This window comes from Ammospiza caudacuta, chromosome 2 (assembly GCF_027887145.1).
Source record: "Ammospiza caudacuta isolate bAmmCau1 chromosome 2, bAmmCau1.pri, whole genome shotgun sequence".
Taxonomy (NCBI): Eukaryota; Metazoa; Chordata; class Aves; order Passeriformes; family Passerellidae; genus Ammospiza; species Ammospiza caudacuta.
In genome coordinates, this window is record NC_080594.1 from 45194117 (window position 1) to 45208929 (window position 14813).

General features: G+C 41.2%; 2 protein-coding genes across 2 annotated transcripts; both read right to left on the minus strand.

The window, feature by feature from the left end:
* Positions 1–899: 899 nt before the first annotated feature.
* LOC131572331 (matrilysin-like) lies at positions 900–5286 on the minus strand. The gene is made up of 6 exons (XM_058825465.1): positions 5139–5286; positions 4388–4611; positions 4133–4281; positions 2374–2499; positions 1641–1802; positions 900–1110 (listed from the first exon to the last, which is right to left on the minus strand). Exons 1-6 carry the CDS (start codon positions 5253–5255, stop codon positions 1088–1090), a joined length of 801 nt encoding a protein of 266 aa, XP_058681448.1. The 5' UTR covers positions 5256–5286; the 3' UTR covers positions 900–1087.
* A 4114-nt stretch (positions 5287–9400) lies between these two features.
* On the minus strand, positions 9401–14205 carry LOC131572330 (matrilysin-like). Its single transcript, XM_058825464.1, has 6 exons — positions 13983–14205; positions 13232–13455; positions 12977–13125; positions 11218–11343; positions 10146–10307; positions 9401–9615 (listed from the first exon to the last, which is right to left on the minus strand). Exons 1-6 carry the CDS (start codon positions 14097–14099, stop codon positions 9593–9595), a joined length of 801 nt encoding a protein of 266 aa, XP_058681447.1. The 5' UTR covers positions 14100–14205; the 3' UTR covers positions 9401–9592.
* Positions 14206–14813: the final 608 nt, after the last annotated feature.

Here is a 14813-nt window from a genome sequence, read left to right on the forward strand (position 1 = left end):
CTGAGGGGTGGGGAGTGAGTGTGGTGTTCGGTTACCTGTTGGGTTGGACAGTGTCAGTCCTTTTTGGCAACTACAGGAGGCAGAGATAGCAGCAGATCTGACCAGAGCATGTTAAAACAAATTTGTTGTACGTATCCACAGTGTTAGTTAAATAGTCATTGGTCAGAGTGTTGATACATTTGCTCTCCGAGTTGGGCTGCATGAGCACCACGTTTCCTGCTGTGCTGTGTCACCTCTGGGGGCTGGGTTAAGGTCGTTCCTTGTGCTGGATAACACTGGTTTAGGAGACTGAAGATGCTGTCAGTGACACTGAGCTGGTGTTTGTGCTCAGCATCTCTGTGCACAGGGAGCCATCTGTTGGAAACTATTAATAAATACATCTTTTACCTTGTGAATTTGGAAGATTTTGAATGTCCTTGGAGGATCCCTGTGGTGTTTATTCCTTGGATTTTTCTTTTTTTTAATAAATTTAAAAAGACCCAAGGCAGCTTGACTATCACAGAGGACAATGGGAATCCCAGTCCACTGCTTTTCAAACCTGCTTCTCTGGAAAGCCAGGGAGGACATGATGATGAAAAGCTCTTCCCTTTGGGAAAACATCCCAGCCCAGACTGAAGGAAGCACTGTGGAGACCTCCTCTATGTGTGAGCCGTATGGGAAGCACACTGATTCTGAGGAGTCAATGCTGTGAAGTGGCAGGACATGCATGGGAATTGAAAGCAAGGCACTGATGTAAGAACAAACCCTGTTCTGTTCTGACATCAGTCGATGCACACGGGCACTTTAGGTGCCTATAACCCTTTTCACAAAGATATTGTCTGACTGTCTGTCATGCATGCAGGAGTAACTGAATGCCTCAGTGAAATGCCAGAAGAAAAAAGAAAACCTTAGAAAACAGAGAATATAATTTTTTATTTTTATTTTTGTTAGGTGAAATGGCATAAAGTGCAAATAAATCAATGTAAAAATTCAGGGAGAGAAAGTGCAGCCCAGGAGTTTACCATCTTAATTAGCTGGAGGATTAAAATTGCTTTGGAGAACCAAACCAATGAGATGTGAATTCTTTGCTCTTGGTTAAGCACTTTCTTCAAGAGTTTGATGGCTTTTTCCCTGTGGAAGAGAAACACAAAACATAGAGACCCTACTGAAAATTGTCAATGCAAACAACTGTGCTTTCTTCCTAGTGTTCCTTTAGCATGCCCTGAGTTGGGCAGTGCCTAAAGAAAAGCAAACCTGACAAATTCTGTCTTGTGGGGTCAATTCTAGTTATGTTCCCCTGTTGCTGAGGAGTTTCTGCCTTACTGAACTTGGTGAGTGGCACAGTGCTTCTCCTTTCCTGCCGGGAGCACCACTCACTGGAGGAGCTCACTTGCAGAGCAAGGGCCAGAGGAATGCTTGGCAGAATGCAGGAGTGTGGGAGGACAGAGCAGCAGGCCATGCACTGCTGCTTTGTCACCTCCTGGTTGCAGTGGGAGCAGAGGCAACATAGTGAGTGGACAGAGTAAGCAGGAGTTGTTTTTTCCCAAGTTTGTTCACTTTCTTTCTTTTTGGTACCATGATGAGGCCCTTGCAATCAGGGAGAGTGAAGGCTGTATCCCAGTAGGCTTTGTCTTGAAAATCAAATTAATCATGAGTTTTACCGTATAACTTCTGAATTCTTCGCTTGTCCTCTGCTGGAAGTTTGAAAGTTTGTGGGTTCTGATATGAGTAGTAAGGGTACATCAAAGCTCCAGGGACATTGGAATGAGTAAGTCCCAAAGAATGTCCAAATTCATGAGCAGCCACGAGGAACAAATTGATATCTGCAAAATATAAGCACATAAATGGATGATAAAGTTACGAAATACAATTGAATTACAATTGACTTTTTAGAAGTGATCTACAATTGACTTTTTCAATTTTAATTAATTGAAAGTGCAGGAGAATTTGTATATTTCAATCCATCTTGAAATGAAACCCCAGGCTTTCGATCCATTTTTGCTGAGCTTTCTTTTATTACTTTAATATTTTATAAAAAATCTACTGATTTCTTGCATATGCATCTAGAGACTCTGAGTCTCTTTTGGACTCAGCTTTTGACCACATTCCTAGAAGCAAGTCAATTTACCTGTTCACAATTTATGTAGGAATCAAGGGCTCCCAGTCCTTGTTTAGCCTGCAAAAAGTGCTTTAAATGATGGACAGAACAGGCATTATGTAGGCGTTCATGGTAATGAAGCCTTAGTAGTTATAATGGTAGTTGAAAAGGATAGAAATGTTTGTACTGAAGTAGCACTGAAGGATGAAGAGGAATTGAAAGTATTTCCTGTGGCTGTGTTCTTCAAACATGTACAATGTTTTCCTTTCCCTTTCATCTACACATGTGAGATTTACCTTGATTGATATCTGACCATTTTTCATCATCATCAAAATGAGCATCTCCACTACGCCTTGTTCCAGGTAGAAATGCATGGGCCAGTACTCTACCTCTTCCATCGAAAGGAGATCTGTCTCCATGCTCTGCATTTGAAATAAATCAATGTCATCAGATGAGATCAGTTGTCATATTTAACTTCAGCAAGTAGAAGCATGCTGGCAGTTTTTATTAATTTTGCTGATTGCCAATCCTTAAAATAATCTTGCAATGGCAGCAAGGTTGTGAAAATGAGAAGTGAGGCTTAGGGAAACACTCTCCAAATTCCTGACTTAAGTTCAAATCTTGTATTTGATAGTTTGGTCTGTTGCATGTTTCAGGAAGAGCTGAATATTTTTCTCTGAGCTTTTGTCAGAAGTGGGATCCTGAGGCTGAAATCAGGGATGATTTCAGAATAAATACCTAATGCTTGTTAATATCTGAATGTGTTTAATATTGAAAAGTGCTGGACAATATTAGTTGTAGACATTCTCACTTGCACTGATTTTGGTGTGGATGGTGATTTTGGATAGTTAACCATGTTTCTGTAGAGATAAAGTCATTTATACCTAGCCTTGAGGTCTGGTCTATTCTCTACTTCTGTCATAGTGCAGGTGGAATATTGCCGTTTCCTACTTCAAGTGCAAGGCCTGGATCAGAGTTGAACCATCTTGGAAAAATTTCCTCTCCCTCACAGTGAGTCTGACATTAGTGAGTCTCTGAGGAGTAGTTGGGAAATGAGATGCCATCCTGTGTCCTTTCTCTCAGACTATGTTGATGGCCCTTAGGAGGCCATCCTTAAGGCAGTAGAGACCTAATTCCAGTGTGTGACATGGAATTAAAACCCATTCCATCTTGAAGGATCAGTTCTGCCTTTGACTAGGACGTGAGGTCACCTCTTTATGGCACCCTGATGTTCTTGCCATCAGTGACACACAGGCTTTGGACATTTTGGTGCTCATCTGCTTGCAGGCCACGTGCCTGATCTGCACTGCCAGTCAATGGATCTTTTTTGATTATTGTCAGTAGATCTAGAGAGGGAGCCAGACAACCTTAAAGTGGGCATTCGGTCAGTCTAAGCTGTCAGTTTACATGCCAGGCACACGTTCAAGGCAGAGCTATGTCTATAGACTACTCCAGACCCCTCCAGATGAGAGATGGATTTCTGAAGTGACTTCTGTTCACCCCACTTACCACGCTTTGGCTGCTGCACCTTGGTGCAATCTTGGAGTGCAACATACCATTCCTTCTAGAAACAAATCTACCCGAAGAAACTTTCTGTGGCCAAACATAATGCAAGCCAGCTGCCAAAGTGTGCTTATTCTGGGAACCAGGCTTGGTCGAGGCCTGAGTAAACCTGCCTTAAGCTGCTTGAATGCAGCCTATGGAGGCTGGATCTTCAGAAGCTGCTAATTTGCTCTACAGAGTTCTTCTCTCTAGTTTTTACATTTTATCAAGGCAAAAACACCTTGAACATCTGAGTTTAAGTGTCTCATTCTGGAGCTGAATTCTCCCTCAATTTTACAGCTGTGACTCTGAAAGGATTTTTATAACTCTCTTACAGGAGTAAAATTGAAGAATGGCATAGAAAGTTGGTGGCATGATATAAAGTAGATAAAATTTATGCAGACTTTGATTTAATTCTCAACTCTTTGTTCTTTCTTAAAGCTATGGCTATAAAAATACATGCTTTCAGTAACATATGGAGCAATGTATGTTAAAAAGGACAGGTATTCTCACCACGACGTGCAAATCTAATCTCAATGTCCGCACGGCCTGTGTCAACTTTTCGGAACTGCAGTGGAGTCACATCACTCCATACCATCAAGGCCCTTCTAATTGCATCTTCCACTTTCCGTCTGGGTAGGTCTTGTGTATAACTGAGAATCCTGTCAGGAAAGAACAACAGGTTAATTTCATTCAGGCTGTGAAGGAAACCCACCTAGTTAAATACAGAGCAATCCCCTTCCTCAGAAAATCTGAAACATCACTTACTTGTAAGTTAAATGTGTCTTTTTCCATCTTGGAGTTCCAGGAAATGTTTGGTATTCTGCTACATCAGGCATTCCACATCTGGGCATTGTCATTATTCCTTCAGTTTCTTTGTCTAGTTTTCCAGTTACAGTCAGGTGGAAAAACTTCTGCATTTCTTTAATCCTTTCTTCTATGCTTAGGCTTTGTGTTTCTGGCAAAATTGGAAAGAATTTATCAAGATATCTCTGGAAGAAGAGAGGGAAAATAAAGATTAATACGTATATCTGTGATGTTTTGGCAATTGCATTTTGCATGTGTTTGAATTGTTTCTTCATCCTGCATCATTCATGGGTTTAGTTGTATCTTTCCATTTCAATGTACCAAATTCTGCTCTCTCAGTAATAGAGATCAGCATATAGAAGAGGAATCGTAACAGCAATGAGACACTGTAAGTAAGAAATCCTGTCAAGTGACCACAATTTACTGAGCATTCAAATCTACAGCCTTCTAAAACAGTACACATACAATTTTGGACTCCTTCTAAAAATTACATACTCCCTTTTATTTACCAGTTGGAAGCTGGTCTCCTTTTAAAGTTAGCCTTAAGAGGTTTAAGCTAGTCAGCAAGTTTAAACTGTTTTATATCACGTCTGCAAAAACTGTTGTTGTAATGTAAGGCAAGGATAATACAAGCAGGTAGGAAAGGAATGTAGAAATTGAATCAAAATCAGATTACTCATAATGCAGTATTGTTTCCCCCCATGTACCATACCTTTACTTTCTCAAGGTCTATGATGCTCCATGGTTGTGGTCTTTGTTGTAGTGGAAAAGCAGGAGTCTCGGGCAGGAAGATGAGAGCACAAAGCAAGAGGTAGTGCATGGTGCCCATCTTGATGAGGAGCCTTGCTGCAGCAGAAAGAGTTTGACTTTCTGTCTCCCAAGACCAGAGCTGAAACCCTTATATAGATCCTGATACCTCCAAGCAGCAATTACGCATGTGAGTCACTTTTAAAATTCTAGTTATGAATTTGTGTCATCAGTTCCCTTGAATATGCTTTCAATGAATTTCAGAGCTGACTTGCTTGCTATGTAAAAACACATCCTTCTTCTTTGCAAATCTTCTGCAACATTTTATTGGGGTTGTGTTGTTCATTGAGTTGCAAGAAATAGTGACTCTCTCACTGCCCACAGGACAGCAGCTCTGTCAGATCATTGCATGTTGCCAAGTAGAAGACCTCTAATGTTTTCTGTTTCCCTGATGTGGATAGACTTCCATATTTTTCTATATTCCAGAGCAGCCTGCTTCTTCTCTCTATGATTTTTGTTTTATTGTCTCTACACTTTAGGGCTGACAGAAAACTGTAACAATTTTCACCCCTTAATATTTTCTCTAGTCCTTTGCTCACATTTTTACTCTAGTAGATTAATTCCAAATAATTCCATTGATGTCAGCGGAGCTACTTCATACTGGCATTTCTGAAACTGAAAACATCATAATGATGCCATTAAGAGCATCCTGTCTGAGGCAGGTTTTGTTGAAGATCTAATTTTATAAAAACAAAAAAGGAAAAGGCATCTTCAAATGCTTTAAATTTGAAGATTAAAGATTTGGGATTAAATTTGCAGTTTACACTGTGAAGAAAAAAATCAAGAGGACATCACTGGGGCAAGGCATACTTGCACTTTTGCATCTCATCAGATCTTTCCCATCACATATCTTGGACTTTTTATGTGTGACAGCTTTAATAAGCACTGGTACGGCTGCTGATAACATTAATTTTACTTTTCCGAGATCTTATTCCCTTGTTAATACCAGGTATAGCAGGTATTGATTTTGCCCTCTCAGAATATCAGTCTGTGTTGATGGAGTGGGCTCAGGGTACCTAAGTGACTGGGTAAGTCCCCATAATAGCATTTCTAGATAGTGCAGGAGTAGAGTTTATCCTTTAAATGTTCATGGTCAAAGGACCCGTGAGAAATGTTAACACGTTTGAGAATTCATTTCCTGTTTGTTGTACTATCTGGAACAGCAAGCATGAATTTAAAGATCATTTTATTTTAAAAAAACAGTAGTAAAAGCAAGTAAAAATTCAAATCCCCAACAAACTAAATGTTGTGGTTTGCCATTTCTTCTTTGGTGTGGAAACGGAGGGAAAGTTGCTATTTGAGTAGCATTAGGTGCCTAGAGATGTATTAGAGAGAGCATGTAAAAACTGACACAGAATGCAGTGGGATAAAGGGAAGAAGGAAGAGGCAGAGGCAAGTTTGCCAGATTGCTGTTGTCTCTGATTTCCCCCAGCGATTATTTGTGCGGCAGTTCCTGCCCAGCTATGTGCTTGCAGAGAAGGCACACACTTTACAACAGGCCGCAAAGCCAGCGCAGTTTGCCCAGCTGTGCCACTAGGCGGAGGCAAACGCTGCACAGTTCCCACCTGCTCAGCAGGGTGAGGTGCGCCGACGGCAGCGCTTTGCCCCAAAGGAGAGATCCCTTATGGGGATGGAAAGGCAATGGGAGCTCAACAGGAAGTAAAATGCTGCTGGCAGCCTCATCAGTGGCTGTCTTTGAGCACAAAATTCCTGACTTCTGTTTTATTTCACTTGCTGTGGTGATGCTAACTTGGTGCTGCTGCCTCTCTTGAGATGGATCCTTCAAGACACAAGGGTGCCTCACTGTCCCCTGTGCTGGCCCTACTGCAGGCCTGTCACCTCATGTGGTCGCAGGAAGCTGTCTCCCAGATGCATGCCATTGTCAGGACAGTATTCCTAGGACTACATTTCTGGGTTCTATTGCATTTGTCTCAGTTTGTAAGGATGTTAATTGTACACTAGGAAACAAACGTGCTACGCTCAGTCTAGCATTTCTTCTCCCAGCTTCATTTGATAGAGTGCCTCCTCCAGCACTGTCCATGAATTATTCTATGTGGCCTTAGGAGTGTTTTTTTTCTGCACAGTCTTTGATACAGCCTGTCTTCTATGGCTGTTTTCTCTTTGTGAAACTTTAGCAAATGACTTGAGCTTGATAAAGAGCACAGTGTGTCTCTGTTTTGTGCTTTGTTCCCTGTGGGGACTTTGGCCAAGGGAACAAAGGGTATTTTCTGTCAAACTGCGTCTTTCCAGGACGGTGCAGATCAACCCATTTGGATCGAGCATCCACATAGCCCAGAGAGCCCTTCTTCATAGCCTTTAATACAGATTGGATCTGACCCTCCATTCTGGGGCTTCAAATTTTTTCTCATACCTGAAGACAGCTGTGTCCTCAGTATAATATCCACACTTAGTACCAGCCACTTCATCTTTGAGCTTTGTGTGGAAGAAATGGCTGGTAACTGATAGGAGCATTTTCAAACTAACGTTGATATCACACTGATGCTTTGGTTGTTGCTCAGCTGCCTTTACATTGAGTGAGGACTCTTCAACGTGGCACAGCAACCTAGCAGTGAGCAAGCTGGGGGGTATACGAAGCTGGAAGGGGACACAGCTGGGAGCCAAACTGGCCAGAGGGATTTTCCATACCACAGGATATCATATTCGGTGTATAAACTAGAGGGAAAGCTGGCCAGAGGTTTCTGCTTGGGCACCATCTGGGCATTGGTCTGTGGGTGGTGAACAACTCTATTGCGCATCATTTGCTTTGTATATTCCTATTCCTATTTCTCTCCTTCTCCTTCTTCTTCTTCTTCTTCTTCTTCTTCTTCTTCTTCTTCTTCTTCTTCTTCTTCTTCTTCTTCCTCTTATTCTTCTTCTTCTTCTTCCTCTTCTTCTTCTTCTTCTTCTTCCTCTTCTTCTTCTTCTTCTTCTTCTTCTTCTTCTTCTTCTTCGTCTGCGTCTTCATCTTCGTCTTCATCTTCATCTTTGGTCTCGTCTTCTTCTTCTTCTTCTTCTTCTTCTTCTTCTTCTTCCTTGTCTTTTCTTTAACTTTCTTTTGCTTTCTTCTTTTTGTATTTATTATTTATTGTTATTTCCGCTTCCTTTCCTGTCTTATTGAATTGTCTTTGTCTCTACCCCTTTATTTTACCTTTTTTCTGCATTTCTCTCCCCATGCCACTGAGGGGTGCATAGTGAGTGTGGTGTTTGGTTACCTGTTGGGTTGAACATTGTCAGTCCTTTTTGGCAACTACAGGCGGCAGAGATAGCAGCAGATCTGACCAGAGCATGTTAAACCACACTTTTTGTAAGTATCCACTACATTAGTTTAATAGTCACTGGTCAGAGTGGTGATATATTTGCTCTCAGAGGTGTTTTCTGTTCTGCGAAGTGAGCTGTGTGAGCACCACGTTTCCTGCTGTGCTGTGTCAACTCTGGGGGCTGGGTTAAGGTCGTTCCTTGTGCTGGATAACACTGGTTTAGGAGACTGAAGATGCTGTCAGTGACACTGAGCTGGTGTTTGTGCTCAGCATCTCTGTGCACAGGGAGCCATCTGTTGGAAACTATTAATAAATACATCTTCTACCTTGTGAATTTGGAAGATTTTGAATCTCCTTGGGAGAATCCCTGTGGTGTGTATTCCTTGTTTCTTTTTTTTTTGGTTTTTTTTTTTTTTTTTTTTTGCTTGTTTTTGTTTTTGGGGGGATTTTTTTTGGGTTTTTTTTGGTTTTTTTTTTAATAAATTTAAAAAGACCCAAGGCAGCTTGACTATCACAGAGGACAATGGGAATCCCAGTCCACTGCTTTTCAAACCTGCTTCTCTGGAAAGCCAGGGAGGACATGATGATGAAAAGCTCTTCCCTTTGGGAAAACATCCCAGCCCAGACTGAAGGAAGCACTGTGGAGACCTCCTCTATGTGTGAGCCGTATGGGAAGCACACTGATTCTGAGGAGTCAATGCTGTGAAGTGGCAGGACATGCATGGGAATTGAAAGCAAGGCACTGATGTAAGAACAAACCCTGTTCTGTTCTGACATCAGTCGATGCACACGGGCACTTTAGGTGCCTATAACCCTTTTCACAAAGATATTGTCTGACTGTCTGTCATGCATGCAGGAGTAACTGAATGCCTCAGTGAAATGCCAGAAGAAAAAAGAAAACCTTAGAAAACAGAGAATATAATTTTTTATTTTTATTTTTGTTAGGTGAAATGGCATAAAGTGCAAATAAATCAATGTAAAAATTCAGGGAGAGAAAGTGCAGCCCAGGAGTTTACCATCTTAATTAGCTGGAGGATTAAAATTGCTTTGGAGAACCAAACCAATGAGATGTGAATTCTTTGCTCTTGGTTAAGCACTTTCTTCAAGAGTTTGATGGCTTTTTCCCTGTGGAAGAGAAACACAAAACATAGAGACCCTACTGAAAATTGTCAATGCAAACAACTGTGCTTTCTTCCTAGTGTTCCTTTAGCATGCCCTGAGTTGGGCAGTGCCTAAAGAAAAGCAAACCTGACAAATTCTGTCTTGTGGGGTCAATTCTAGTTATGTTCCCCTGTTGCTGAGGAGTTTCTGCCTTACTGAACTTGGTGAGTGGCACAGTGCTTCTCCTTTCCTGCCGGGAGCACCACTCACTGGAGGAGCTCACTTGCAGAGCAAGGGCCAGAGGAATGCTTGGCAGAATGCAGGAGTGTGGGAGGACAGAGCAGCAGGCCATGCACTGCTGCTTTGTCACCTCCTGGTTGCAGTGGGAGCAGAGGCAACATAGTGAGTGGACAGAGTAAGCAGGAGTTGGTTTTTCCCAAGTTTGTTCACTTTCTTTCTTTTTGGTACCATGATGAGGCCCTTGCAATCAGGGAGAGTGAAGGCTGTATCCCAGTAGGCTTTGTCTTGAAAATCAAATTAATCATGAGTTTTACCGTATAACTTCTGAATTCCTCTTCTGTCGTCTGCTGGGAGTCTGAAGGTTTGTGGGTTCTGATATGAGTAGAGAGGGTACATCAGAGCTCCACGGACATTGGAGTGAGCAAGTCCCAAAGAATGGCCAAATTCATGAGCAGCAACAAGGAACAAATTGACATCTGCAAAATAGAAGCACATAAATGGGTATTAAATGTATGGCATTTATTTTTGAAATACAATTAGCAGAAAGTGCAGGAGAATTTGTATATTTCAATCCATCTTGAAATGAAACCCCAGGTTTTTGATCCATTTTTGTTGAGCTTTCTTTTATTACTGTAATATTTTATAAAAAATCTATTGATTTCTTGCATATTCATCTAGAGACCCTGAGTCTCTTTTGGATTCTGCTTTTGGTTGACCACATTCCTAGAAGCAAGTCAATTTACCTGTTCGCAATTTATGTAGGAATCAAGGGCTCCCAGTCCTTGTTTAGCCTGCAAAAAGTGCTTTAAATGATGGACAGTACAGGGATTATGTAGGTGTTCATAGTAGTTATGATGGTAGTTGAAAAGGATAGAAATGTTTGTACTGAAGTAGCACTGAAGGATGAATAGGAATGGAAAGCTGTTCCTGTGATGGTGTTCACAGAGGTCTTAGGATGAAGGAAGAGACAAAAAAGTTGACTCCATGTTTCAGAAGGCTTGATTTATTATTTTATGATATATATTACATTAAAACTGTACTAAAAGAATAGGAGAAGGGATTTGTTAATCAGAAGGCTAGTTAAGAAGAGAAAAGGAATGGTAACAATGCTTTGCAACTGACTGAGACAGTCTGGACAGCTGGACTGTGATAGGCGATTAATTAGAAACAACCACATGAGACCAATCACAGATCCAACTGTTGCATTCCACAGCAGCAGATAATCATTGTCTACATTTTGTTCCTGAGGCCTCTCAGCTTCTCAGGAGAAAAAAAATCCTAAGGAAAGTATTTTTCATAAAATGTCTGTGACAAGTTCCTGTGGCTGTGTTCTTCCAACATGTACAATATTTGCCTTTCCCTTTCATCTACACATGTGAGATTTACCTTGATTGACATCTGACCATTTTTCATCATCATCAAAATGAGCATCTCCACCAATCCCTTCTCCAGGTGCGAAGGCATGGGCCAGCGTGCCACCTCTTCCATCGAAAGGAGATCCATCTCCATGCTCTGCATTTGAAATAAATCAATGTCATCAGATGAGATCAGTTGTCATATTTAACTTCAGCAAGTAGAAGCATGCTGGCAGTTTTTATTAATTTTGCTGATTGCCAATCCTTAAAATAATCTTGCAATGGCAGCAAGGTTGTGAAAATGAGAAGTGAGGCTTAGGGAAACACTCTCCAAATTCCTGACTTAAGTTCAAATCTTGTATTTGATAGTTTGGTCTGTTGCATGTTTCAGGAAGAGCTGAATATTTTTCTCTGAGCTTTTGTCAGAAGTGGGATCCTGAGGCTGAAATCAGGGATGATTTCAGAATAAATACCTAATGCTTGTTAATATCTGAATGTGTTTAATATTGAAAAGTGCTGGACAATATTAGTTGTAGACATTCTCACTTGCACTGATTTTGGTGTGGATGGTGATTTTGGATAGTTAACCATGTTTCTGTAGAGATAAAGTCATTTATACCTAGCCTTGAGGTCTGGTCTATTCTCTACTTCTGTCATAGTGCAGGTGGAATATTGCCGTTTCCTACTTCAAGTGCAAGGCCTGGATCAGAGTTGAACCATCTTGGAAAAATTTCCTCTCCCTCACAGTGAGTCTGACATTAGTGAGTCTCTGAGGAGTAGTTGGGAAATGAGATGCCATCCTGTGTCCTTTCTCTCAGACTATGTTGATGGCCCTTAGGAGGCCATCCTTAAGGCAGTAGAGACCTAATTCCAGTGTGTGACATGGAATTAAAACCCATTCCATCTTGAAGGATCAGTTCTGCCTTTGACTAGGACGTGAGGTCACCTCTTTATGGCACCCTGATGTTCTTGCCATCAGTGACACACAGGCTTTGGACATTTTGGTGCTCATCTGCTTGCAGGCCACGTGCCTGATCTGCACTGCCAGTCAATGGATCTTTTTTGATTATTGTCAGTAGATCTAGAGAGGGAGCCAGACAACCTTAAAGTGGGCATTCGGTCAGTCTAAGCTGTCAGTTTACATGCCAGGCACACGTTCAAGGCAGAGCTATGTCTATAGACTACTCCAGACCCCTCCAGATGAGAGATGGATTTCTGAAGTGACTTCTGTTCACCCCACTTACCACGCTTTGGCTGCTGCACCTTGGTGCAATCTTGGAGTGCAACATACCATTCCTTCTAGAAACAAATCTACCCGAAGAAACTTTCTGTGGCCAAACATAATGCAAGCCAGCTGCCAAAGTGTGCTTATTCTGGGAACCAGGCTTGGTCGAGGCCTGAGTAAACCTGCCTTAAGCTGCTTGAATGCAGCCTATGGAGGCTGGATCTTCAGAAGCTGCTAATTTGCTCTACAGAGTTCTTCTCTCTAGTTTTTACATTTTATCAAGGCAAAAACACCTTGAACATCTGAGTTTAAGTGTCTCATTCTGGAGCTGAATTCTCCCTCAATTTTACAGCTGTGACTCTGAAAGGATTTTTATAACTCTCTTACAGGAGTAAAATTGAAGAATGGCATAGAAAGTTGGTGGCATGATATAAAGTAGATAAAATTTATGCAGACTTTGATTTAATTCTCAACTCTTTGTTCTTTCTTAAAGCTATGGCTATAAAAATACATGCTTTCAGTAACATATGGAGCAATGTATGTTAAAAAGGACAGGTATTCTCACCACGACGTGCAAATCTAATCTCAATGTCCGCACGGCCTGTGTCAACTTTTCGGAACTGCAGTGGAGTCACATCACTCCATACCATCAAGGCCCTTCTAATTGCATCTTCCACTTTCCGTCTGGGTAGGTCTTGTGTATAACTGAGAATCCTGTCAGGAAAGAACAACAGGTTAATTTCATTCAGGCTGTGAAGGAAACCCACCTAGTTAAATACAGAGCAATCCCCTTCCTCAGAAAATCTGAAACATCACTTACTTGTAAGTTAAGTGTGTCTTTTTCCATCTTGGAGTTCCAGGAAATGTTTGGTATTCTGCTACATCAGGCATTCCACATCTGGGCATTGTCATTATTCCTTCAGTTTCTTTGTCTAGTTTTCCAGTTACAGTCAGGTGGAAAAACTTCTGCATTTCTTTAATCCTTTCTTCTATGCTTAGGTTTTGTGTTTTTGACAAAATTGGAAAGAATTTATCAAGATATCTCTGGAAGAAGAGAGGGAAAATAAAGATTAATACGTATATCTGTGATGTTTTGGCAATTGCATTTTGCATGTGTTTGAATTGTTTCTTCATCCTGCATCATTCATGGGTTTAGTTGTATCTTTCCATTTCAATGTACCAAATTCTGCTCTCTCAGTAATAGAGATCAGCATATAGAAGAGGAATCGTAACAGCAATGAGACACTGTAAGTAAGAAATCCTGTCAAGTGACCACAATTTACTGAGCATTCAAATCTACAGCCTTCTAAAACAGTACACATACAATTTTGGACTCCTTCTAAAAATTACATACTCCCTTTTATTTACCAGTTGGAAGCTGGTCTCCTTTTAAAGTTAGCCTTAAGACGTTTAAGCTAGTCAGCAAGTCAAAATTGTTTTATGTCATGTCTGCAAAAACTGTTGTTGTAATGTAAGGCAAGGATAATACAAGCAGGTAGGAAAGGAATGTAGAAATTGAATCAAAATCAGATTACTCATAATGCAGTATTGTTTCCCCCCATGTACCATACCTTTACTTTCTCAAGGTCTATGATGCTCCATGGTTGTGGTCTTTGTTGTAGTGGAAAAGCAGGAGTCTCGGGCAGGAAGATGAGAGCACAAAGCAAGAGGTAGTGCATGGTGCCCATCTTGATGAGGAGCCTTGCTGCAGCAGAAAGAGTTTGACTTTCTGTCTCCCAAGACCAGAGCTGAAACCCTTATATAGATCCTGATACCTCCAAGCAGCAATTACGCATGTGAGTCACTTTTTGGTTCTGTTAGTGTAATGTCATCAATGCTTTAAGAAGTAAATGAAATCACCTTAAACAAATCTTGCCTGTAACTTCCCTGTTGATGTCACGTCACAGCTAGCAGCCAGCTTTGTTTCTCTCTTTTCATGTTATTCCAGTAGCGAAACCACAGGGTCATAGGGAAATTCACTTTCTGTAACTTTATCGGTACAGTTACTGTGTAATCACTTCAGACTGTGCTTTTCCCATGTTCCTTATATACAAAGGCATTTTGCAAGAGCCCTTTGGCTGCCTGCCTGTATCAGTCTGTGTTGGGGCAGAGAGGAGATGGGTATGAGCAGTGTCTCACTGAAACCACTGACGTTACAGCACTGCCCGTTCAGTAAACTTGCAGAGGTTCCTGCAGTTCAGGAGACAGCTCTTTAAAAGCACCCTATAGAACTGGGAGGACATCAGGTGCCTTTGTCCCTTTCCTTCCAAATTGGATGTCCTATCAGAAGAATCTCTTCACATTTGAGAACTTCTTAGAGAATATATCTTGCAAAAGTAGGTGAAACCTCTCAGGAGTAAGAGAGAAGCTTTCCCTAAGCTATATGGAGCTATATGAGACCT